The 24530-nt window shown below is 42.9% G+C and overlaps 2 protein-coding genes across 13 annotated transcripts in view; one reads left to right on the forward strand and one right to left on the reverse strand.

The window, feature by feature from the left end:
* Positions 1 to 20939, forward strand: part of TPGS2 (tubulin polyglutamylase complex subunit 2) — a 48825-nt gene extending 27886 nt beyond the window's left edge. For 5 of the 12 annotated variants that reach the window (XM_011943650.1, XM_011943651.1, XM_011943654.1 and 2 more), the window contains 3 exons: positions 1030 to 1143; positions 2724 to 2884; positions 4277 to 5233. In XM_011943650.1, the coding sequence (XP_011799040.1) occupies positions 1030 to 1143; positions 2724 to 2884; positions 4277 to 4522 (521 nt within the window). In that variant the 3' untranslated portion in view covers positions 4523 to 5233. Of the gene's footprint in view, positions 1 to 1029; positions 1159 to 2723; positions 5234 to 10615; positions 10751 to 10802; positions 13208 to 13860; positions 14429 to 20779 lie in introns of those variants that run through there. The other 7 variants (XM_011943657.1, XM_011943649.1, XM_011943658.1 and 4 more) reach the window with 7 other exon arrangements.
* Positions 20907 to 24530, reverse strand: part of FHOD3 (formin homology 2 domain containing 3) — a 245489-nt gene continuing 241865 nt past the window's right edge. Inside the window, exon 20 of the mRNA XM_011943648.1 lies at positions 20907 to 21519. Within this exon, the coding sequence (XP_011799038.1) occupies positions 21437 to 21519 (83 nt within the window). The 3' untranslated portion in view covers positions 20907 to 21436. The remainder of the gene's footprint in view (positions 21520 to 24530) is intronic.

Below are 24530 nucleotides of genomic sequence, written 5' to 3' on the forward strand. Positions count from 1 at the left end.
ATTAAATTTAAAAATCAACCCGCAATTCTATACCCATTGAAAATATCTTTCAAAAACAAAGGACTTCCAGTCTGTCTCCCTGGATCTTAAAAAGGTCTTTTTGAAAAACAATCTGGCAACATCTATTCTGTTGCAGGGAATCTGTCCCATATAATGAAAGCACAAGAATATAAGGGCATGTACCGAGATTATTGTAGCATTCACAACCAAGTAATGGTAGGTAAGTGCCTATCAATAGAGGAATGGTGGAATAAATGAGGGTACTTCACTCCCACAGACTATGAAATAGTCATTTAAAAACAATGAATTAGTTATACCACATGACTTAGAGGGCTTTTCCATGACTGGCCAGGCGTAGTGGCTCTTGCCTGTAATCCCAGCACTTTGGGAGGCTGAGACAGGCGGATCACTTGGGGTCAGGAGTTCGAGACCAGTCTGGCCAACATGCTGAAACCCCGTCTCTACTAAAAAGACAAAAATTAGCCAGGCGTGGTGGCACACACCGGTAGTCCCAGCTTCTCAGGAGGCTGAGGTGGGAGAATTGCTTCAACCCGGGAGGCGGAGGTTGCAGTGAGCCGAGATCACCCCATTGCACTCCAGCCTGGGCAACAGAGCGAGACTCCATCTCAGAAAAAAAAAAAGAAAGAAAGATTCAGATAATGTGTTTGCAATCCCACTTTTATAGAATAAACAATCTCAGGAAAGGAAATGAAGTTATGTCAGCATCAAGCCATTCAGATTGCCCTGTGGTCCCACTTCCAAGAAGTTAAGTTTGGTTTTCTCATGCCTCCTTTTCCCAGATTCCCTGACATTGTCTGTTGCTGATAGAAAAACCCAGACAGAAGGCCTAGTCCATGAATGAGATCAGGGCTTTAATTCAAATACAGAATTTATTTGAAAATACTACTGAAGTATATGTCTGAGATAAGGCTTTTTCCTTCGGTTTTTTCCACCTGGCAAAGTTGGATATATAGATATGTGTTTGAGTTGAGTTGGTTTGAACATTACCATTAACTTCTGGGTTTGCAGCCAGTGATGATCAGCCAGAGAAGCCTCACTTTGACTCTCGCAGTGTGATATTTGAACTGGATTCATGCAATGGCAATGGGAAAGTTTGCCTTGTCTACAAAAGTGGGAAACCAGGTAAGAATCATTTACAAGTGTGGTCCTGTAGTTTGGCTAGGGTCTTGTCTGACCTTGCTTGTCAGCCATGGCTCAGGAGATACATACCTCCTTGGCCTCTTGAGATGCTTCCAGGTTCCTTGTGTGTCCCAAACCCAGAAACCCCTTTGGTTCTCTCTGAGCATCTCCCTCTGGGCTGATTACTAGACCTTTTATCCATCTTCATTTGTGAGTTATTGCCAAATAGTTGATGGGATTAGGATAATATGGGAGTAAAAACTAAAAGAAATAGACATTTTGTTTATAGACTCCTATAGCAAGTTCATGCACTAGATAAGCATTCAGAAAACACATTATCTTTTATCTTTCTTTTATACTTCTCTGTCTAGGCCAATTAACAGCAATAAAAACCTGGATTACTAGACCAAAGACCCCAGATGGGAATGCCCTCAAGCAGCAGCTGCCACCTAGCCCCCTAACAGCACTTCAGACCCTAGCCTAGGGACTGTGAAACTGCAGAGCTGGACAATGGCAAGCCCTCTTCAGCTAGCTGTCTGGTAGGGGTGAGAGGATGGATTTACCTCTAGGGGAAGGAGAAATCATCCAGTTGGAGGAATTGTTGCAAAGTAGTCTTGGAGCTGCATCTTGAACTGTGGGGTAGGAATTAGATACCGGGTGGGGAGGAGGATTTGGTGGAGTAAAAGAGACAAGGGAGCATCCAAGCAAAGGGACAAATGGGTAAAAGCCAAGACATGGGAAAATACAACTGACTTGTGGGGAATGACAAATAATTCCAATTCAGTGGACCACATGGTTCATGTAGGAGATGAGGAGGAGATTAAGCCAGAAGGCCAATTGCTGTCTCTCAGGCACAGCTTTGAAAGCCAAGCAAAGGAGTTTGGACATAATGTGGAAGACAGTGGGGAGTCAATGAAGGTTGTTTAGTAAAATGGCAGGGATCATGACCACCAGCAGTTTTGACAAAGAAAGAGACTGGATGGATAATGGAGGGCACTTAGGGAGATGTTACAGCTATCTAGAGAGCAGAGGAAGTAGGATAGGCTTGAAGTAGTGAGAATGGAAAGTCAGAAACTGTGAGGCAGGACATCACACCACAGTATTGGCAAGACTCCCAGGAGTGAACTGGGCTAGGCTCCTTCATGGTGGTTTTTTGTGGCGCTTTTTGTTTTTCATGGCACTGATAGAGACCTCTTCCAAAAAAACCCAAGCCATTCAATGTTTTTCTCTGTGAGACCACAGTATTCCGCCCCTACCAGGGGAGGGGAGTGCTGATGACACACAGAAAAGGAGCAGCTGCCTGGATAGCCTGACTGGACTTCCAGATGGTCAGAGACCAGCAGATAGATCAATCTACCAATCTAGCAAAAATTTGTAAGAGTATCAAAGGAACTGGTAAAGTGGCCACCAGAGAAGGAGACTGGAGGGTTAGAAGTGGTGCAGAAGGGGAACTTTTACTTTACATTTTCCATTCTCTCTATTGGGATTTATTTTTTTAGACCATGAATATAACCTTTTATAGTTAAAAAGAAAACACTGTTAAGCTATTCCTTATCTTTTACTTCCTTTGTCTTCTAATTCAGCATTAGCAGAAGACACCGAGATCTGGTTCCTGGACAGAGCGTTATACTGGCATTTTCTCACAGACACCTTTACTGCCTATTACCGCCTGCTCATCACCCACCTGGGCCTGCCCCAGTGGCAGTATGCCTTCACCAGCTATGGCATTAGCCCACAGGCCAAGGTAAGGGAGGAATACGCCATTGCAAACTATGGTATATAACAAAATCTACTGAGGAAATGGTTACGTTGCAGGTTCCCAACTTCCCCATCTGATTCAGGAGATCTAGGGTGGGGCCCAGGAACCTACATTTTCAATAAGCAAGACAGGTCATTCCAATGGACAGCCTCACTTTATACTCATCTAGTTAAGTGGTTCCCAAATTTGACTGATCCTCAGAATTAACTCGGGAGTTTTATTTTTAATTAAATTCTGTTAGATAGTTTATGTCCCATGGCTTGTTCTGGGTTGGCAGTACATGCACCCAGGAAGAGTGAAAAGTCAGACTCTCACTTTCCTGTTCTCCAAGTGTGCTTCCCTAGTGGCAGCTGCTGTTACGAGTTTCCTGTATGCCCTTCCCAAGATACTCATTGCACATAAAGCATGCATGCACGCTTTTGTTGTTCATTTTTTCTAAATCTCAAATGATGTACTGTCCACATGATTCTGCATCTTGTTCTTTTCACATAACTCTCCATCTTGGGACTTACTCCCTTTCAGTGCATTTAGAGCACTTGTCCTCTTCAGTGGCTACAGAGTAGTCCATTGTGTGGGTGTGCCTCATTTATATTACAGGTCTGGTCACCATTTCAGACACACAGATGCCAGGTATACAACCTGGTTTGAAAACACCAAGTGTGGCTGTAAAGACTTTTGACTAGAGTGAGCTCATCTGGGCTCCTTCATGGTGGTTTCTTGCAGCTCTAAATTAGCAACAAATTAGGAACTCAGCTTCAGCTCACCTTACTATCTATGTATTCATCTAGTAGGCTTCATTTTCTTCAAACGTCACATAATTATAACATTTATCTGGTCAACATTGGGAGGTGGCTGTGATTTAAAAGGTAAATAAATGTGGATGCCCTTTGCCCTTGGCTGCCTAAGAAAACAGTAGGAAACAGAACACCAACAAGATATAACATCCCTCAGCAGAGGCCCACACTGGCCTCTGTCTTCTGCCTTTCCTGGGGAAATGATGCTGCCAGAATCCACCTGATGGGGAGTAGCTGGTTTGACGACAGAACAATAGACGCTGTCCTCTAGTGCTTTTGGATCTAGCATCCCAGGCTCAGGACTCACTAAATCAGAAGAAAGTATACTCAGATTCTTAGTTCTCATACTGCATTTATCTTAAAGGTCATGAGACCTCATAAAGCAATGTGTGTATCTTACCAGAGGTTGATGGGATCTGTTATCACTTCCACTTAAAGGAAGAGCAAATAGATTTTTAGGCAGTTTTTCATGAAAATGTACCTCTACCTCCTATTCCCAGCTCTCCTGCATCCCCCAAAAAGAGCATACAGAATGGCATTTCTCCTTTGAATTGTGACCTTCTCTTCCAATTCTGCCTTACAGCAATGGTTCAGCATGTATAAACCTATCACCTACAACACAAACCTGCTCACAGAAGAGACCGACTCCTTTGTGAATAAGCTAGATCCCAGCAAAGTGTTTAAGAGCAAGAACAAGATCGTAATCCCAAAAAAGAAAGGGCCTGTGCAGCCTGCAGGTGGCCAGAAAGGGCCCTCAGGACCCTCCGGTCCCTCCACTTCCTCTACTTCTAAATCCTCCTCTGGCTCTGGAAACCCCACCCGGAAGTGAGCACCCCTCCCTCCAGCTCTCTACCAGCTCCAGAGTGGTGGTTTCCATGCACAGATGGCCCTAGGGATGACCTCCAGTTTTGCGTGTGAACCATAGGCCTTTTTCCAGCTGAATGACCAAAACTGTAAGCCTTTTAGTCCCACTGACATTAGCCAGACTCCTAGTGAGGCCTCCACTGCACATTGTGCTGTCCCCTGCCTCTGGAAGCAATGGGGAATTTGGGATCTTGTTTCAGTGCCCAAATAAGTCTAATGAGTGTTCTCCTCTTTTTCAACACTCAACCCTCAATCCCTTAGCACTGATTAGAGAAGTCCCTCAAAGAAACTACTGGTTTTGACCCATGAAGCATTAGAACTGCGTCATTCATTCAGGAGCCACTAGTCACATACGACTATTTAAATTTAAATTATATGAAAAATTCATTTCTTCAGTTGCATTAGCCACATTTCGAGAATTCATGTGGCTGGTAGATTCTGTATTAGCACAGAGATACGGAACATTTCCATCGCCACAGAAAGTTCTGTTGGACAGCTCTTCCTCAGATCAATTAATTTTTGTTGTTAAACAATGTTGATGTCTTCATCTGATGGGTCATAATGTTCCATGAAACCTCTCAAATACACAGTTGTATGTTCTCTGTATCCCTTACCACGAATATCTCACTCTGCTCATTTCTTTTGTAGCTTCCTATAAAGTTTGTCTTCCTCATCAGTTTGCAGTGAAGTTTCTTGCTTCCAGTTTTGTGTTATGTTGTTTATACATGTTCCACAATTATCTTCCTTATTAACTTTTTTAAAAAGGTGTACTTCTGCTGTGCTCTATTCTTACCATTTAAAAACAAAAAATTCCCAAGCATTGCTTTGCGCAACTCTTCATAAACAAAAAGTTTTAATGGTGCCTGTCACTGTTAACAGAAGTTTTCCACCTGCTCTGCCTGACTCTCCACAGCTCTGAGTTGTCCAGCGCCACTTTGCCTGGTCCCTGGCCACCCTTAGGACAAGCAGTCTCCTGCTTAGAACAGGGTGGGCTTCCAAGAGTTCTTTTGGAAGCAAGTTGCCTGTAATTCAGAAATCACTTTCCCATTGACATATGGGGGTACTAGACCTCTAGTCTATATATGCTTAATATTTGACACAAGATAAATCTGACATACCTACTACATTTAATGAAATTTTTACAGAGAAGGTTGCTCGGATTTTCAATTAGGAATGCCTATTTATTTCCTCCCTCTACAGTCCTGGCTGTGGGCAGAAGCAAGGCCTTCACCCTACTTCCCAACAGGGAAAGTGGGGAGTCACCCACCTAGCCCCAAGTTCTTGTGGTGGCTGCAGTTTTTGTACTGAAGTCCCAGAGGTTAGAGAATTAGGAGTTTTGAGGAATGAGGTGCAGGGGCCTGTACCATCTGCACACTTCAGTCCCAGCTGGCTCACTCGCTCTTTCCTGACTTCTCTCTACCCCAGTGATTGGCCAGGCTTCCTTCCTTTGCACTGTGTCTATCTGCTAATCAACCCAGGGTTTCCCTCTTCCAAACCCACTGGGGAACTAAGAGCAGTCCGCAGGATTCTCCACATGCACTTTTGCTCTGAAACATGTTTATTTTGATTATTGACAATAATGATAGATATTCATGAGAAAGAGGCTTCGATATCTCCTCCACCTACCACTTTCCATAGCCCCTGGGGAAAACCAAGGTGAAAAGTTAGGCTTCAAGGATCAGGGCAAGCTCTAACTGGCTGCTTCCCCATTCTTGTAATAGTTCAAAGTCTTGAAATATTAGTGTTTGAAAGTCTTTGGGAGCATAAACTGAGCTTCGTATTAACAGCTTATTCATTTGCTTTAAAATAGCGAGACTTCTTACCTTTGCAATCCCAAAACTAACCACTTAGAATTCAGTGTGGTCATTTAAACGTGTGTGTGTGTTTTAACCGTAACATGACTCTGTCACATATTCTCTAGGAGACATTTTGGCCCTTTTAATTGTTTAGGTTATTATACTTCAAGGATTTATAAATGTGCAACAATTCATAGAGTGGCAGAAAAGGATATAGAGAGACCAAGTTGTCGAGGACAATAGCTGGAGTTTAGTCTTCCAGAAGTATTTTTCTTGCCAGAACTGATCAAAGGAAGAGCCACCAGCACCGGATAAGAGATTCTAGCATTTGGCTGCTTCTCCAAGACAAGCGAGGTTAGAAGGGAGTTGAGAAGTTATGTCATCTTCCACTGCAGCAGATACCCTTTTTTTTTAGTACTTGAGGATCCCCTGAATCACAGAATTTCCAAATCAGTCCTGGATTCCACAAGTGAAGCAGCAGAGGAACCAGGAGGTCAGCGGTGCCCCTCAAATCCGTGGCAATCAAGTGGGAGTTCTCAAAAGGCTATCAAAGGAAGGGGGTTATGATAAGGAAAAGCTCAAGACCTGCCTCAGAAGGATTGAGCAGGGAAAAGCAGAACTGACTTCATGATATGTAGGATCCAGCACAAAATGAACATTGGGGCTTTTGTGCATACAGCAGGAAAACGTTGCCTTTACAGGTACTAAAATGTAATGTTTTTCCTTTCTTCCATAGTGTCTTTCTCAACTTGTTATGGCGGTGTTTTTTATTTGCTACTTAATGCTGTTCTAACTAAAAACTTAAATGTTAAATTCCTATCATGCATTTTACTATTCATCTTTCTTTATATTATGCAATTCCAGTTTTAAATGAAAATATGAGCATTTATTTAACTCATGCAGAATCACCAAAATTACACAATTTGTATTTTATGGCTTATGTTTACATACTGTATGCATAATTATTTCATTCTTACCACAACAGTAGAAACACTGTACAAAACTAACTCAACTGTTACTGTTTCACTTCTTGGTATTTTCAGCATAAGTGGTTGACTAACACAGGAATGTACATGAGTAAAATAGGATATGATAGGGCTCCTTGGTCATTCGCGTTTCTTAGAATGCCATTGCCTTCTTTCTGTGTTTGAAGCCAGTCTAGTTCAGATGGGAAGTGCAGCCCTTTGGGGCTCTCAGCATCCCCCACTTACTCAGTTGTAGATATAAGATGCTTACTTTGTACTCGCTTTGAATCTCTTCGAGCTCTGACACATCATGGGTCCAGTGGGATCACAAAGGCTACGTGTGAATGGGGCAGTAAGGAACACTGGATATGTGTTGCACATGTCTCCTCTGCTCATGCGTATATTCCGTTGTCCCATCAGACTTCACTTACAGAACACAAGTTCAAAGATAAAATAGGGCCAGAAGAGCACTAAACTAAGTGTGAGGCCCTTCTGAGTATGGGCCCTGTGTGACTGCACAGGTGGCCCACCCATGAAGCTGGCTCTGGTAAAGGAGGAAGGGAGCACTTCTGGCAAAAGACCCAACAACAGGAGGTTGAGTGGGTTAAATTGGGAAAAAATACCCATGAAATTTATGTTTTGAAACTAAAGCTATTAAAATGGAAATGGGCTGTATTATAAATCAACTGCCCAGGAAAAAGACAGTATGCTGCAGTCACAAAATGAGAATAAATGGCAGAATGCCTCATGATGCATCGATGTAGTTAAGATTGTACATAAAGTGCTACATCATCATGCTGCTGGCAGGGAAGTAACTAAGCCAAAGATAGGAATGAAAAGGGGCAGCCTGCACCTGATAATCCACAGAATCTAGCCCTTAAAGCTGACATGCACCAGTGCCACTAGAATCATGTGTAGAAAGTAAGATACCCAGATTCCCCTCCAGACCTACTAAATCAAAATTGCCAGGAAAGGGTCCAGCCATCAAGATTTTTTATCAACTGAAGTGGTGACAGTGATGCTCACCAAGTCTGAAATTTGTTACTTAATGGGTCTGGGTGGTTTTGCTTTTATTGCATGAAGAATAATTCAAAATCTGTCTTTATATATGCTATAGTAAAGCATATATAATGACTAGAATGGAAGGACCAAGGGACCTTTATAGTTTCTGCATAAATGCATGTATATTTCTAAACCTTTTATTATGGAGAGTTTTTAATGTTTACAAAGATAGAAGAGCATAATGAATCTCCCTGTATCCATCATTCAGTTTCATCAATTATCAACTCATGACCAGGCATGCCGTAGGTAGACCCATATTTACTCCTTCAGTTTTGTTTAAATAATTCTGTTCAATTTATCTATTGGTTTTTACACAACACTGCTTTATGTTTTAGCAATTGCTCCATAAGTTTTTTCTCTCCAGTAGGCACTCCCAGAGTCTCTGGTAGCTATATTTGTCCAGTAAAGTCTGGCTCCTTCATTACAGTTGATTGAACACCAGGTGGGTTTCCAATCCAAGTTGACTGTGCTCTTACCCCTGGGATCTTGAGATGAATTTGCCTATTTCTTTTCTTTTCTTTTTTTCTGGAAAGAGGGTCTCACTCTGTTGCCCAGGCTGGAGTGCAGTGGTGCAATCATGGCTCACTGCAGCCTTGACTTCCTGGGCTCAAGCAATCCTCCCACCTCAGTTTCTCAAGTACCTGGGACCAGAGGCATACACCACCTGATTAATTTTTTATTATCATTTATAGAGATGCAGTCTCCTTATGTTGCCCAGACTCATCTCAAATTCCTGGGCTCAAGCAATCCTCCCACCTCAGCTTCCCAAAATGCTGGGATTAGAGGCATGAGCCACCACACCAAGCCAGATTTCCTTCTTTGGCTTAATCAACCAGACTGGATTCTGGTTTTCCAGCCATGCATTATCTTGTTAATACATATGACCTCCATTATGGAGTTAACTGTGACCATTAAAAGAGCTAATATATAGTTGAGAATTCAGAAAGGTTAGCTCCTCTTTTGCCCCTTCTTTTATAATGTTATCCCAACCTTTGTTTCCAGCCATTGACTTTCTATATTACTATCTGGCCCTGCTCTCCTGAACCACTCACTCTCTCCAAAACTCCAGCTTGGTCTCTTTCTGTGCCTTTACACCTAGAGTTTCCTCCCAAGGTCCTGCTGCAGTCCACCTCCACCTCAGAGGCCTCTGGGAAGCCCTAGCCCACAAGGAGAACCCTCCTTGAGGTGAAGTGCTTCATGCCAGTACCACTCAATTAACTTTTGGTCACCTTGCCTATGTCCTCTGTGTCTTCAATGTTGAGATGGTATATTAATCCGTTCTCACATTGCTATAAAGAACTGCCTAAAGCTGGGTAATTTATAAAGAAGAGAGGTTTAACTGACTTGAAGTTCTGCAGGCTGTACAAGAAGCACAGCTAGGGAGGCCTCAGGAAACTTACAATCACGGCAGAAGGCAAAGAGGAAGCAAGCATGTCTTACATGGCTGGAGGAGGAGGAATAGAGTGAACGGGGAGGTGCTACACACTATTAAGCACCCAGATCTCATGAGAACTCACTATCACAAGAATGGCAAGGCAGAAATCACCCCCATGATTCAATCACCTCCCACCAGGCCACTCCTCCAACACGGGGGATTACAATTTGACATGAGATTTAGGACAGGGACACAAATCCAGACCATATCAGATAGGGACTTTATGTTACTCTAGAAAATCCATTGCTACTTAGTATGGAACCCTGTGAACCATTAATAAACCTAAAATCAGTTAATACATAATCTTGTGCTAAATCAAGAACTGTTTCATACTTCAGGATAGATCAGTAGGAACAGACAACAAGCAAAATTGAGAAAAAAAAAGAATAAAATGCTGTTAATTTAAATGTTTATGCAAATTATAAAAAGACAGTCACTACTTTAAAGGCAGGATACCTTAGTTCAGCCCACAGACCATCCCTGTCATAAAACTGTGCCATAATGAAAGATGTTAGCAATGTTCCAATGTCTTGGCATCCAAACATTGTCTCCCAGACTGCCTCTTGCCACTCACTAGCTGTGGCTCAAAACTCTTATCTGACAGTGTACCTTTGTGGTTCTGAAAATGGGATCTTTGTAATCTCACATCCTTATGTTCCCTATAGCTCTTAGCACCCAGGCCTTGTCCAATACCATCCTTGATAAATGTAGCGAGCATTATGAAAGAAACCATCTATCTGGATGATTTCAGTATGCAACCAACTACATAGTCTCACATGGATAAAATATTTTGTGAACAGAATTCCCAGGTGACAAGGGTGAAATGCAGTAGTGAAGACCAGCCACAGTGTGTCATGGTGAAAACACATACCACCACCACAATAACTGAAATGCTGCTTTTTAAAGCATTATTGTAAGGTGGATTTAGCTGTTAAAGATGTGTGTTCTGCCATGGCATGTATTATAATCACAGGGTTATACTCACAGGTCTGATGTGGACTCTGCTGAGGAGAGATTGCATCTTCTAGGTGGGATATGTCAAGAGAGGAGTGTATATTTGATAGTATTGACTTCACATAGAATTCTCCTTTGTGGATAAGAATTCCCAAGACTCAGAACACAATGTAGGCAGAGGGTGGACATAGTGTATCAGTCCATTTTCATGCTGCTGATAAAGACATACCCAAGACTGGGTAATTTTTTAAGAAAAAGGTTTAATGGACTCACAGTTTCACGTGGCTGGGGAGGCCTCACAATCATGGTAGAAGGCAAAAGGCACATCTTACATGGCGGCAGGCAAAGAGAATGAGAGCCAGGTGAAAGGGGAAACCCCTTATAAAATCATCAGATCTTGTAAGACTTACTCACTGCCACAAGAACAGTATGGCGGAAACCACCCCCATGATTCAGTTATCTCCCACTGGGTCCCTCCCACAACATACGGGAATTATGGGAGCTACAATTCAATATGAGATTTGGGTAGGGACACAGCCAAACCATATCATATAGTTTCTTAGCCATTGTTTCATGTGCTTGATGGAGGAAACTGCAGTCCAAAGCAATTTTATACAAAATTAAATTTAACATAAAAACTTCCTGTGTATAAAAGGAATAAATAGCAATAAAGTACATATAAAGGTATGTATTCTCTCAGACCTGTGCTAATACATAGCCATAAACTAAAATAAAAATTTTAAATTTGTTCCTCAATCTCCAGCCACATTTCAAGTATTAAGTAATCACATGTATCTAGTGGCTACCATATTAGATAGTTATATATAGAACATTTCCATCATCACAGAACGTTACACTGGGCAGCCCTAGTTAGAGCAAGCATGGCTTGTTTTATATTATAATTTTCAGAATAACTCTGAAAATTCAGAAAAGCCATTTTATACTATGCTATAGTCAACAAAGAATAAGGATATTTACCTAATCTTAAGACTTTTTTTTTACCTAAAACACAACATCCTTTTCTACTTCACATATTACTTTTGCAGCCCGTGGCTCATAGGAAAAGCCAAGGATGAGTTAGCCTGCTGCTACCATTTTAGCTGCAGAGTGGGCTGTGCAGGTTCTGAGCTTTCCCTATGTGATAGTCAAAGACCCCAAGGCAGCCCCAGCCTCTCTGGGTCTCTGCACAGTCTCCAGTATGGAAAGCTGTGGGAAAGTAAGGAGCAGGTTCTAGGTCTTCAGGATTTTCTGCATCTTAAAGCAGCTCATTTCCTTTGCTCCGTAGGGCTAGGTTTGCGATCATCCTCCTAGCCTCAGAAATAATTGTTCAAGAAATAATATTTCTCACAGAAAGGATAAATGCTTGAGGGGATGGATACCCCATCTTCCATGATTTGATTATTACACATTGCATGCCTGTTATCAAAATATCTCATATATACACCTACTATGTACCCACAAAAATTTTAAATTTAAAATTTAAAAAAAAAGCAAAACATGTTTTGAGGTAACTGGTACTCCCCTGAAGACCAGCTAGGTTAATTTTTCTTCCCCAGCATAAAGACTAGAAAAGAATATGTCCCTAGGGCAGGGACACAAACAGCCTGAGCATAGTTGAGTGTAAAGGAGAAACCCCATCCCTCAAGCAAAAGCTTTAAGTGTGGAACACACTAAGGACAAGATTAAACCTCTGGAAAAACAGCTCACCTTTACCAAGGCCCCAGCGCCCAGCTTTATACTTTTCAACTTCATTTTGAAAACAAGGCCATCTCATGGGATAGAGACGGCGATATGGATGGTGCTTGAGGGTTTAAGTGCCTGGTGGTTCCAGGCCACATCTGCTACCACAGGTGGTTCTAGATCCTGGCTACACAGGTTCTGGGACATGACGCTGGGGCTCTAGAATGTATGTTTATTGAGCAACTCAGTGTTCATCAGAAAAACTCAATTTTCCTTTGAAAATTAGATTCTAAAATAGATGGCTGTGGCCTTAATAACTATCTTCACAAATCAGGTTTTTAGGCCATTAAAAAATGGTAATCCATCTTCAATATATCAGAAACAGAATTCAAGCACAAGACAAATTCAAAAATCTGTCTTACATTTGTTCACAAACACAAGTGCATATAGTTTAATTTAACCCAACAGTTAGTGAACTTCTATATGTGTATACACATGCACACACACACGTAGATTGATCAATAGACAGATAGATAGGTTGAGAAAGTTCTAAACTACCACAACCCTTAGAATTTCAGGCAATTTTTTCTTCCAAAGACATGTGATTTTTTCATACCACCTGCTCATAGAGGGACAGCTAGCTGGATTAGAGCTCATTTCCTTCTATTGAGGCCGCATTTCTGAGGATGTGCTGCATCTCTGTGAATGAGCTCCTTTATTCTCACGACATTCCTAATCGCATGCCTAATCATCTAAGCCAAGAAGCCTCTGAAGTTGACTGAATTGCTCTATTCTGTAGCCAGTTTACCACCTGCTGCTGTGTGCTGAGTTCCAGTAAAATCACCTTGTCTAAATAAGTGTATCATCAAGGATCGCTCTTTACAGGGACTGGATAAAATGGCTACAAGAACTGTCCCAGGCAGCCAGCTCTTCCTGTATAACTACCACATTTTTATTCAGTTCTTATTTGAAAATTGGAATTTAAAAAACTATAATTATTCCCTTGAGTACATGACAAGTGTTTTTTGGAAAGGCAGCTTTATCTATTTCCTAGCCCATTGCCCTGCCCAAAAGCATCTGGCTCTTCCCCAATGGGATCGCCCTCCCCAAAGGGCAGTGAGGGCTTAAAAGCATTTTTAGGCAGATACTATTAGGGGCGGAGTCTCTCTCTGAAGGGAAACAAAATTTCTGATTAGTTTTCTTAAAGAGAAAAAGCCAAATCCTCTCCTTAGCTGGGCCAACTGAATAGTCCACTTACTGCAGTGGCCTCTCATAGTTCAGGAAAACTGCTGCTGACACAGAGGAACACAAGGCCCCCTATTACCTTGTGGCTGCTTTAATGTGCTATGACTCTGGAATATTTTTAAACTCTGAACCAAGACCCACGTATTCCTATTTCCACCTACACCAGATAACTTACAATATCAAAATGAGTAGAAGAAAATGTGTTCACTGGAAACTGGCTGTTGAGTCCCTCCAATGGGAACTGAGGAGCTGTGTCTCTGCAGGCATGGGGACTGGCTGCAAGCAAAGAGCCAGTGGCATGAAGCCCTGGAGCTGCAGTGTGTGCAGCAGGCACCAATCCAACGGCATGGGAACAGCAGTGTTGCAGTCATTCCTCAGTTATGGCAAGAATGTGCTATTTTTCACTGTTAGGTGTTGCTTCTGAGAACTACAAATAAAACTCTCCAAAAAAGCGAACAGACTCTCTGTTGGCCAAGGGGACTCTAGAGAGCCTTACAAACTGAGTTCCTGACCATAAAAGGATGGGAGGTCAGACACACCTCATCATACCCCCTCACTTTTGTGGTTTTAGACACAACAACTGATCAGCATTGATTTTAAAATAGACATCATAAGACTGATGGAACAACTCTGAAAATAAGATACCAAATAATAAACAGGACCTAAGGCCATGTCAGCCAAGGGTTAAGTCATGCACCCTCCCTACACTTAAAGAATAAAACAACTGGCCGGGCGTGGTGGCTCAGGCCTGTAATCCCAGCACTTCGGGAGGCCGAGGCAGGTGGATCACAAGGTCAGGAGATCAAGACCATCCTGGCTAAGATGGTGAAACCCCATCTCTACTAAAAATACAAACAAATTAGCCTGGCGTGGTGGTGGGCACCTGTAGTCCCAGCTACTCAGGAGGCTGAGGCAGAAGAATGGCTTGAACCTGGGAGGCAGAGGTTACAGTGAGCCGAGATTGCACCACTGCACTCTAGCCTGGGTGACAGAGCACCACCAGACGCTAACTGACCCCTTATTCTATCAGCCATAACTATGCTTTGATTGGACAAGACATTTATTTCTGTAACTTTCTCTTGGTAAAAGACCACCAACCATGGACTGGTCCTGACCAGTTTCACAGAGGCTGCACATTTGAGTGCCTTCATGTCTCTGCTTCACCTTTTGATTTATAGGGCTTAATTGTAATACATTTAAAAGTCTCCACCCCTAAGTGAACATGGACCATATGTAACACATGTTTATTCAGTACATATGCATTAGGACCACCTTCGTGAATATTCATAGCTTCTCCTGTAACCGTTGAGTATGTATACTTGGCCAACCCATTCAGTATAAATCCCTGTTCTACCCTCCTCTCCCTCAAAGTGCCTGTCTTTTGGTTGACCCTTTATAAGAAATAGTTTCCTCTCCAGAGTTACAGATCCTGATTCTTTTTGTTGACACTTCTAATTATCCAGCCTATTTAATTTTCCTGTACATATAATGCTGTAGTTTTAAATGTCAAAACATTCTGGAATCATTGTCACTAATCCAGTAATTAGGAACAGTCTCTGTTGTCAACAACTGAACTGTGTTTGAACTACAAATCCCCCAAAATCCTAAATCTTAACTTCCTCAAGTGAATCCTCTTAAACAAAAATTATTCTTAAAGACATTAAGTAGTGCTTATTAGGAGAATAAAATGGGCTTGGTCCTCCCTCGGGCAAGTCTCAGCAATCCAAATAACCTCTCACCATATCCATTCACCAATCAGAGTGGGAATGACTCTATCATCAAAGCACAAAAAAATCTTTTCTACTTCTGAACCTTTCCGACTGGTGCTGAACCTACATAGATGGAGCACTGGCTGGATGTGGGATGGATTACCAATTAAGTATAATTGATGTGAAATTTGTACATGATTGCCAACCTTGAACACAATTTTCAGTGTTCAGGAAATTTTTTTTTTTTGAGATGGAGTTTTGCTCGTTACCCAGATTGGAGTGCAATGGCACGATCTCAACTCACTGCAACCTCCACCTCCCTGGTTCAAGCGATTCTCCTGTCTCAGCCTCCTGAGTAGCTGGGATTACAGGCACATGCCACCACGCCCAGCTAATTTTTGTATTTTTAGTAGAGATGGGGTTTCATCATATTGTTCAGGCTGGTCTCGAACTCCTGACCTCAGGTGATCCGCCCACCTTGGCCTCCCAAAGTGCTGGGATTATAGGCATGAGCCACTGCGCCTGGCCAGGAAAATTTTAAGGTACAGTGCTTCCACCCTGTACACGACTAGGCCTCCAGGACTTTTCAGCTTGGTCAAGGCAAGACTGGCTGGCTCCCTGCCCACCAGGCCCACCCCAGTTCAGACTGGGCTGCATATTTTGTGCCCCAAAGCACAGCTGACTATTGATATTCAACTAGCAGCTGTCTTAAGATTTCTAAAAGAACAAGAAAATAACCAGGTACTAGTGAAACAAGCCAGGATATATCACTTCTTATCGTCTGTCCTTGGAGAGTTATTCAATATGTCTCATCCTCAGTTTCTTTATATGAAAAATGAAAATGCAGAGTGGCTATAAGGATTCTATTAAATATTACATTATGAAGTGCTCACACAGAGATGCCTTCAATAAATAACATTTTAGCTATTTTTAGAAATCACTCAGAAAGTCCATTTTCCCTCCACAAATTGTCTCGCAAACACAACTGATTTTTCTACCAAATAGACCACCTTTTTTGACAAACTGAATGGTGCATTTTAATATCATATACCTTCACTGCATTTGTAAAGGCATTTCATCCCCTATCTTAGGCAATTTGGTGTTATTTGTACTTCTCTCTCTGATAAAATGATTTCTGATTTTAAAAATCTAGATATGGCTACAGAGTGGTAGATGAATTAAAATTTTAATTTCAGTAGATGACTCCTTCCCAGGCCCCAGGAAAGGGCCCTAAGGGGAAGGACCATGACTCTTTTTTCCCAGATGAATCCCAAGTGCCTGGCGCACAGTTACCTCCGTAACAGGCGCGCAGTGCACATTTGGGGTGGTTGTATTGTTTCTTAGAGGATACCGTGAGGAATCACCACAAACTTGGTGGTTTAGAACAACAGAAATTAATTTTGTCGTATTTCTAGAGGCTGGTGGTTCAATATTAGTTTTACTGAGCCAAAATCAAGGTGTCGAGCGGGCTGTGCTGTTCCTGGAGGCTCCAGGGCAGCACCTGTTCCTTGCCTTTTACAGCTGTTCCTTGCTTTTTACCGCTCTTAGTGGCTGCCAGCGTTTCATGGTTTGTGGCCAGGTCACTTCAATCTCCACATCTGTCTTTACGTTGCCTTTAGTGTGTATCAAATCTCACTCTGCCTTTCTCTTATAAGGATACTCATCACTGAGTTTAGGGAATACCCGGATGATCCAAGATAATCCCCATATATCAGGATCTTAATTTAATCACATTTGCAAAGACCTTCCTCAGAAGGTAACATTTCTAGGTTCCAGGGATTAGGACCTGCTACTGTTAGATGGCTGTCATTCAACCTGTTACAGTGGTATTTGGTGATACACCATCTTACGTGTATCCATGAACACAGAAATAGTGGATTTGGGAGCCATGGACAATGTAGAGGCCACTCACAGACCAGGAGCCTAGAAACCAAGTCTGCTACTCCTGGCCCCTGTTCTTCCCCACTGCACTGTGTTAACAATGCACTTGGAAGAAAACGAAACTGGGTCATCAGCCCTCCAAGGCCCTGTGCACCCTCCCACTCCATCCCCAGATCCTTAAGTTATTTTTTAAACAGAAAGAAAAAAACCTTAATATTCCAAAGAAACCCAAATCCAAACACCTTTGAAAAGTGTTTACCTTTTTTTTCTGGCAGTTTTGTAATTTCAATACATACTAGGACATAGGTGCTAAGACACAGGGGCAAGAACATCTATGGTCATTACCAGGCAGATGAGGAATAGCATCTTATAAGTGTAAGGTACTATTCACTTTCATGCTTCTTGAAGGTCTTTTAGAAAAATTTAACATCCTGAATTAAGAATTGCTCATAGAGGCCGTCAGAATGAGTGGCATCAAGAGAGGGGAAACAAGCAATAGGGAACACCCCTTAGTTTCACTAAAAACTAATGAACCACTAAGTTTAGCAACACAAATTGATTTTTCTTATCGGCTCTTCTAGGCCTTTTTTGATGGATCTAGTACCCCATTGGATTTGAATAATCCAGGAGGAAGAGCAGGAATCTGAAGCAGAAGGTTCTAGAGCTCCCAGGACTTGCGGGCACACCCTGACTGCTCCTTGTTATTTGTGGACAGGGCTCTGGGTTCACCTCTGTCTCAGCATGTCTGTCCTGCCACTGAACTGGCAGGCATTTCTGTAGGTGAAGAAAAAAGAGAGGTGGCAAGAGCTGGCCTTCCGATGTTCCTCCCATGTTACTGGGGATTTTTCCAATGCTCATTTCATTTCCAAATGTTTAGTGAGGGACTCAGTTGCCACTGCCTCCTGGCTTTCGGGGCAGGCAAGGAAGCAGCAGAGATCTCTGGGCACACAGTGTGAGGGCAGCTTTGCTCAAACATGTCCTAGCTGATCAGTTACCTGATAGTGATTAAAAACCAGTTCTGTCTTGGGGAGGAATTATTATTGGTTTTGCAAAGTTCTCAAAAACATCATCTTCAGTCTCTAACTCCCACTCCATCTCCCCCCCTAAAAAAAGAGAGAGAAAAATACCCAGTGAGTTCCACATCTATCTTCTTATTAGAATCGGGGGGAAGGAGATGAGAAAATCTTTCAAATGTTCCAAAGTCCAGGCCACACTTCACACCAATTAAACCACAATCTCTGGTGGAGGGACAGAAATATCAGTAGTGCTCAAAGCACCCAGGTCAGTCCAATGTGTAGACTGGGCTGGGAGCCACCACCCTATCTTATTCCCATACTACAGTGGCACTATTCAAGCTGCTGGGCCCAATAAAAGAGACCCTATTTACTTAGCTGTAAGCAAGAAATTAGTTGACCTTGCTTGCTGCTTCTGAGAACTTTTTGATCCCTAAAACAAAATTAAATTAGGTTTATTCAATCACTTCCTTCTAAATGTGACCTTCCATTCTAAAGCAACAATTCAGCAGAATACCAAGGACTCTCAGGAGGACATTGACATATTTGTTCACTAAACATTGTGAAAAAATGCAGCTTCCTTTTGTCTGTGCATCATTATCTCATGTCATACAAATATTCCAAATCTGCATTCAGTGCCAAGCAATAGGCGAACACTCTCACAAACTATTAAACCATAAGCAGAATATTGGACCTGTTATTTAGAAGCATATGGAAAATGACTATTACTACCCTATGTATTCTTTTCAGTAAGGTGATTAAACTCAACAGTCTATAATGTACAGACCTAACTCTTGCAAGTTCTAGCCTCTCCTGGGGTGTTCACATCCATCATGTACTATTTGACAAATGTCTGCTTCAACAAGCTCCCTGTCTCCATAAGAGGGGTTAGAGCAGAGAGGGGAACACAGGCACAGAGGCCTATGGGGAAAATATATTATCTTTGGCTTGTTAAGCAATGCTACTGCACATTGCCTATAAATCACATATCCCCAGATTCAGGAATGCAGACTCACAGACGCTTTTTTTTTTCTTTTGAGACAGTCTCACTATGTCACCAGCTGGAGTGCAGTGGTGTGATCCTACAACCTCTGACTCCCTGGTTCAAACAATTCTCCTGCTTCAGCCTCCTGAGTGGCTGGGATTATAGGGATGTGTCAAAACACCCGGCTAATTTTTGTACTTTTAGTAGAGACGGGGTTTCACCATGTTGCCCAGGATGGTCTCGATCTCCTGATCTCGTGATACACCTGCCTTGGCCTCCCAAAGTGCTGGGATTACAGGTGTGAGCCACCGCACCCGGCCTACAGAGGTTTTAAAAGTGGGGCAAAGATGGAATTAGTGACCTGATGATTTTTCAGCCCCTCAAAATACCTGCTGCAATGGTTTACCTTTCCCTGTTTTCAGAGGCAGAGGTTCCTCATAGGGGACCATGTGACCCCAGGCCAAGGGGCTTGTGGAGGGTATGACCACCACCTGGGCCTCAGCCCCCTCAGTATTGCTCTACAGTTGCTTAGAGCCTCTCCTGGTGCCTTCCCCTCTGATCTTAGCTGTTGATGACCTGCACTTGAGAAGCATGCATAGTCATGTGCCACAGAGCAGTGATTTGGTTCACTATAGACCACATATATGCCAGTGGTCCCGTAAGATTATAATGGAGATGAAAAACTCCTATCACCAGTGACATTGTAGCCGTCATAATGTCATAGTGCACTGCAATACTCACGTGTTTGTGGTGATGCTGGTGTAAACAAACCTACTATGCAGCCAGAAGTGCACAGTATATGTCCCAGGCCTTCACATTCACTCACCACTCACCTGCCCAGAGCAGCTTCCAGTTCTGCAAGCTCCATTCATAGTAAGTGCCCTATAAAGGTGCACCTTTTATCTTTGCTACTGTATTTTTACTGTACCTTTTCTATGTTTAGGTATATTTACAAACACAAATACCACTATTACAACTGCCTACAGTATTCAGTCAGTCACATGCTGTATGGATTTGTGACTTAGGAGCAACAGACTGTATCATATAGCCTAGGTACACAATAGGCTGTACCATCTAGGTTTGTGTAAGTATGGTCTATAATATTTGCACAATGATGAAATTGCCTAACAACACATTTCTCAGAACATATCCCCATCGTTAAGTGATGCATGACTATACTAAGTATGCGATTCTGCGGCTCTCTGTACACAAAACTTTACATTTCCATTTTGTTTTGGTGATTTAGTAAATTTTTCGAGAAAATGAATTTTGACATAAGAGGCCAGTGAGTGAGTTGTGGCATAGTTTAGATTTGTAAACTGCTACTCTCATTTTTGCTTCCACATCATGATGGGGCAAAAAAAACTACACAGGTAAGGTGATAGATGTTAGGTTAACAACAGCTAACATGTCCCATAACAAGGACTTAGGTCCAATTATAAAAGGAGTTCCAAAGAGCACACTGTTGATGCTACTCACTCTATTAACAAAATATAGCCCAAAGGATCTGAAGGCCGTTCCAAGCGAGGGTGCTTCTGATGACACTGAGAAGAGTTTCGCCTCTGAAGAGGCGAGCCTGCAGAACTGTTTAAGGTCCTGTTCCCAGGAGAATAAAAGTTTCTCATTATGGCATTAAACTCTATTTATTTAGTATTTGAAACATGGTGTACATTTATGTATTTGTATAAACATTTGGTACATCTAAAATCCACAACTGGTAAACAATCTGTGCTTTCTTTTGTGTACAAGTTTGGAGTTTACATCTGGATATTTTGGTGTTGTGGAGACTCAGTCTGTGAAGCTAATCAGATTGCCTCATATTATCGTAATAACTGTGACAGAAGTGATTTGCTCCTTAAAGGGGCTGATCCTTGCCCAGAAAAGGTGTCACACTTTGGAACTAATAAAACCGGGTGTCATGGAATCAAGAAAAACACAGCTGACACGATGGAGAAGGTATGTGCAGGGGACTCCTGGAGATCCAAGTCAATGCGTAGCAGGCAACACAAGCCATGGGGTGGCACTGGGAATTGAGCTCTCCCTTTTCAAACTGTTGGATCTTAATGTCAAGTCTCCCCAACCCCACCTGGAGAGGTTTCATCCAGCAAGAGCTTGCCTTCTGCTCAGCACACTCCTGGGAGTACCCCATGAGTGTCACAGCTGCAACTCTGAGGTGCCAACCAAGCCCAGGGCTCTGGCTTCTTCCGGGGTCAGGCCGCTCTTCAGGGTTCTTCGCACTGTAGTGGTGGCGCAGGCCGCAGCCAAAGGGATGAGAAGAAAAGGAAGTATGAGCAGCAAGGCACGAGGCAGTCAAGACCCCAGTCCCCCCCTTCTCCCCAGGGACTTCCAGAGAAGCCAAAGGGTTCACACTGTACCTTCCTGCTCTTGCTGAAGTGCCCTGCAGTCTGTCTGCCAGGGCAAAGGTTTGGGGCTACACAGGCTGGCCTAACAATGCCACAGGTGCTGATCTGGAGGGCCGCAAGGAGTGGTGGGGGCACTTATAAAGAAGAGAGAAAGGAGGCGCTCACCCTCACGAGGCTTCTGAGAAGGGGGTACAAACTGCACAAGTGCAGAGGGCAGGAGAGACCTCAGCATCTGTACCGTATGAGGAGTGTATCAGAGCTGGGAAGGTGATTCCAGAGAGGAAAATGCAAGCTCCACTAATATAAATGAGGTGAGGCAACCAGTGCACAGCGAGGGGTTCTGCAAGACCTAGCAACCTCACAAATCCAAGGGAGGACCAGCGATAGCTGGGGACATGCTCAAGAACCATGTCCCCACAGAGCAAGTTCATGAAGCCAGGGCAAGGGGCAGCAGTGAGGACGAATCTCTCCATGAGTACTGTGGGTCTTAGCCTCAACTCATTAAAAGGCCTCTAGAGACTATAATTAAAATAACCAGTGGCTCCTCGAGGAATGGAGGCTAAGGAGCAAACTGCCAAACTTGCTCTGGGTGGAATTGGTCACTGTTTTCTATGGAACACACAAGACTCAAGAAGGGCCAATGATCACTCTCACTGGGGGGTTGCAGTTGGCAACTGGAGGGATGCTCGTCCTTAACTGACTTAGAATTGGCTTGTGTTTAGCTTGGCATGATGGTATTCCCATTGTTTAGTATTTCAATTTCAACATCAAAATAAAGGCTGGATAAGGGTGAATGAGGAGGTAGCTGCCTCACCCAAGACAAGTCTTCATTTGAAAGGGTGGCTGATTACATTTTCCTTAATTTACAAATTGTATTTGACCCACTGTGCATTTCTTTAAAGGTCACACAGAGTTTGGGGTATTCATTTTCAGAAGAGAAACGTTATGGATCTGCCTTCACTCTAAATCCCAAATCAGCCAGAGTTCCTGCGATGACCAGGGCAGACTGTTGATCAAAGTTCAGAGAAAGTAAACTCACCTTAATGTCTCCCCATTTCCTTTAACACCTCCCCTCATCCACTCCCCAGAGGCCAGGGCCCACCTCATGCATCTGCAGGCCACACCACGTGGTCTATGCCTACCCATCATCCCCTAAACAAAGGTTCACTCAGCCTGTGGACAAAAGATCTGAAAGACCTATGTCCATGGCAGAATCAATGGGAACTAATATCTGTTATGAAAATAAAGGGCTCCTTCTCTTCCAGGAATCAGCACTTGGAACAGGGGTCAACATCATATCCATCAGTTGGTCAAACAACAAGTGATTTATTGAGAACTCATTGTGTGCTCAGCATTTAACTCAGAATCAAAACACTTACAGACATCAAGTATGGATTTTTAGAGAGACATGGGATATGTGGTGAGAGGTTCTCTCAAATCGTGTCACTGCAACTACTGTATTTCCAAGCCTAGCTTTGGGCCCCAGAGCCATCTATCCGTAGCTGTTCTTGCACTAGCTACTACTTCTCCCACCTCTGATCCCTTGGCCTCCAGACTGAATGTCTGGCTCAACAAGACAAAATGCTTGGCTCCCAAGTCTCAGCTGGAGGCAGATTACATTCAACTGAGTAATAGAATTTGTTCTATGGGGCAGCAGTAAAAATACTAGTTTGTAATAACCTTTTACATTCTTTAAAGACTCCTTAGAGTGTTTGTTAAAGAAAGATAATTTTAACAACAGTAAGTAAGATAAAATATCTCTCTTGACAAGGAAGACCTCTTGCTGAGACTTCTTAACCAAGATACAAAATACTTCCTAAAGAAGTCCATGCTGACTGGGCACGGTGGCTCACACCTGTAATCCTAGCACTTTGGGAGGCTGAGGCAGGTGGATCACGTGAGGTCAGCAGTTTGAGACCAACATGGTGAAGCTCCATCTCTACTAAAAATACAAAAATTAGCCAGACACGGTGGCACACGTCTCTGTAGTTCCAGCTACTTGCAAGGCTGAGGCAGAGAATTGCTTGAACCTGGGAGGTGGAGGTTGCAGTGAGCTGAGATCGTGCCACTGCACTCCAGCCTGGGTGACAGAGCGAGTCCCCATCTCAAAAAAAAAAAAAAAAGAAGTTCATGCTGCACTAGCTGGGCATCTTAAATTTCACCAGCCACAGAAGGTGGTGTGGACATCAGTCTATGAATCTTTGTCCGTTTAGGTATATATTTTGGCCAAATGACTACAGAAGACCCCACAGACATTTTACCCATGAAGGTATTTAGAGATGCTCAACACTTTTTTTTGCACATTTGCTTTAGTCCTGTAACTGCTCAGTTCAGTTGATATAAATATTAATACTTGAATAAGGGCCCTGTCACCTTACAGCTCATGTAACAGTCTTTTAATAGCTTTGGGCATTGGGCCAGCCTATCTGGGACAGGCTCAGGGAACAGAACTAAATGGTACCTGCATGGGCCTTGCTGCCTGACAGCACAGAGCCTGTGCCCTCTCCCTCGTGGGTCTACTCATGGTTTGGATATTCCAGACCCCTGGGGACCCTCCTTCACGCTCTGGTTGGGGCTCATGTGTCCTCTGCTGTGAGGGAAAAGCCAACACAGGCTTCATTCCCTTAGCTTACCAGATGTATCCCTGAAAAGCGAGTATTCACGGAAAAGTCTTCCCCATTTATGAAATCCTACTTTCTATGGACCTCCATGGCAATGTGAAAAATAAATTCTCTTAGATATATGTTAGCCCCTTGATATAATGAAAAATACCTTGAGAATCTGAACCCTTCATTAGCCAAAGTTAATTCACCTTACCACTTGAAAGACCACATGAAAAAAAAGTAATCAGCTGAAATCAGTCTTGCACCCAATTCAAGTCACGT

This window comes from Colobus angolensis, unplaced genomic scaffold (genome assembly GCF_000951035.1).
Source record: "Colobus angolensis palliatus isolate OR3802 unplaced genomic scaffold, Cang.pa_1.0 Scaffold220, whole genome shotgun sequence".
NCBI lineage: Eukaryota > Metazoa > Chordata > Mammalia > Primates > Cercopithecidae > Colobus > Colobus angolensis.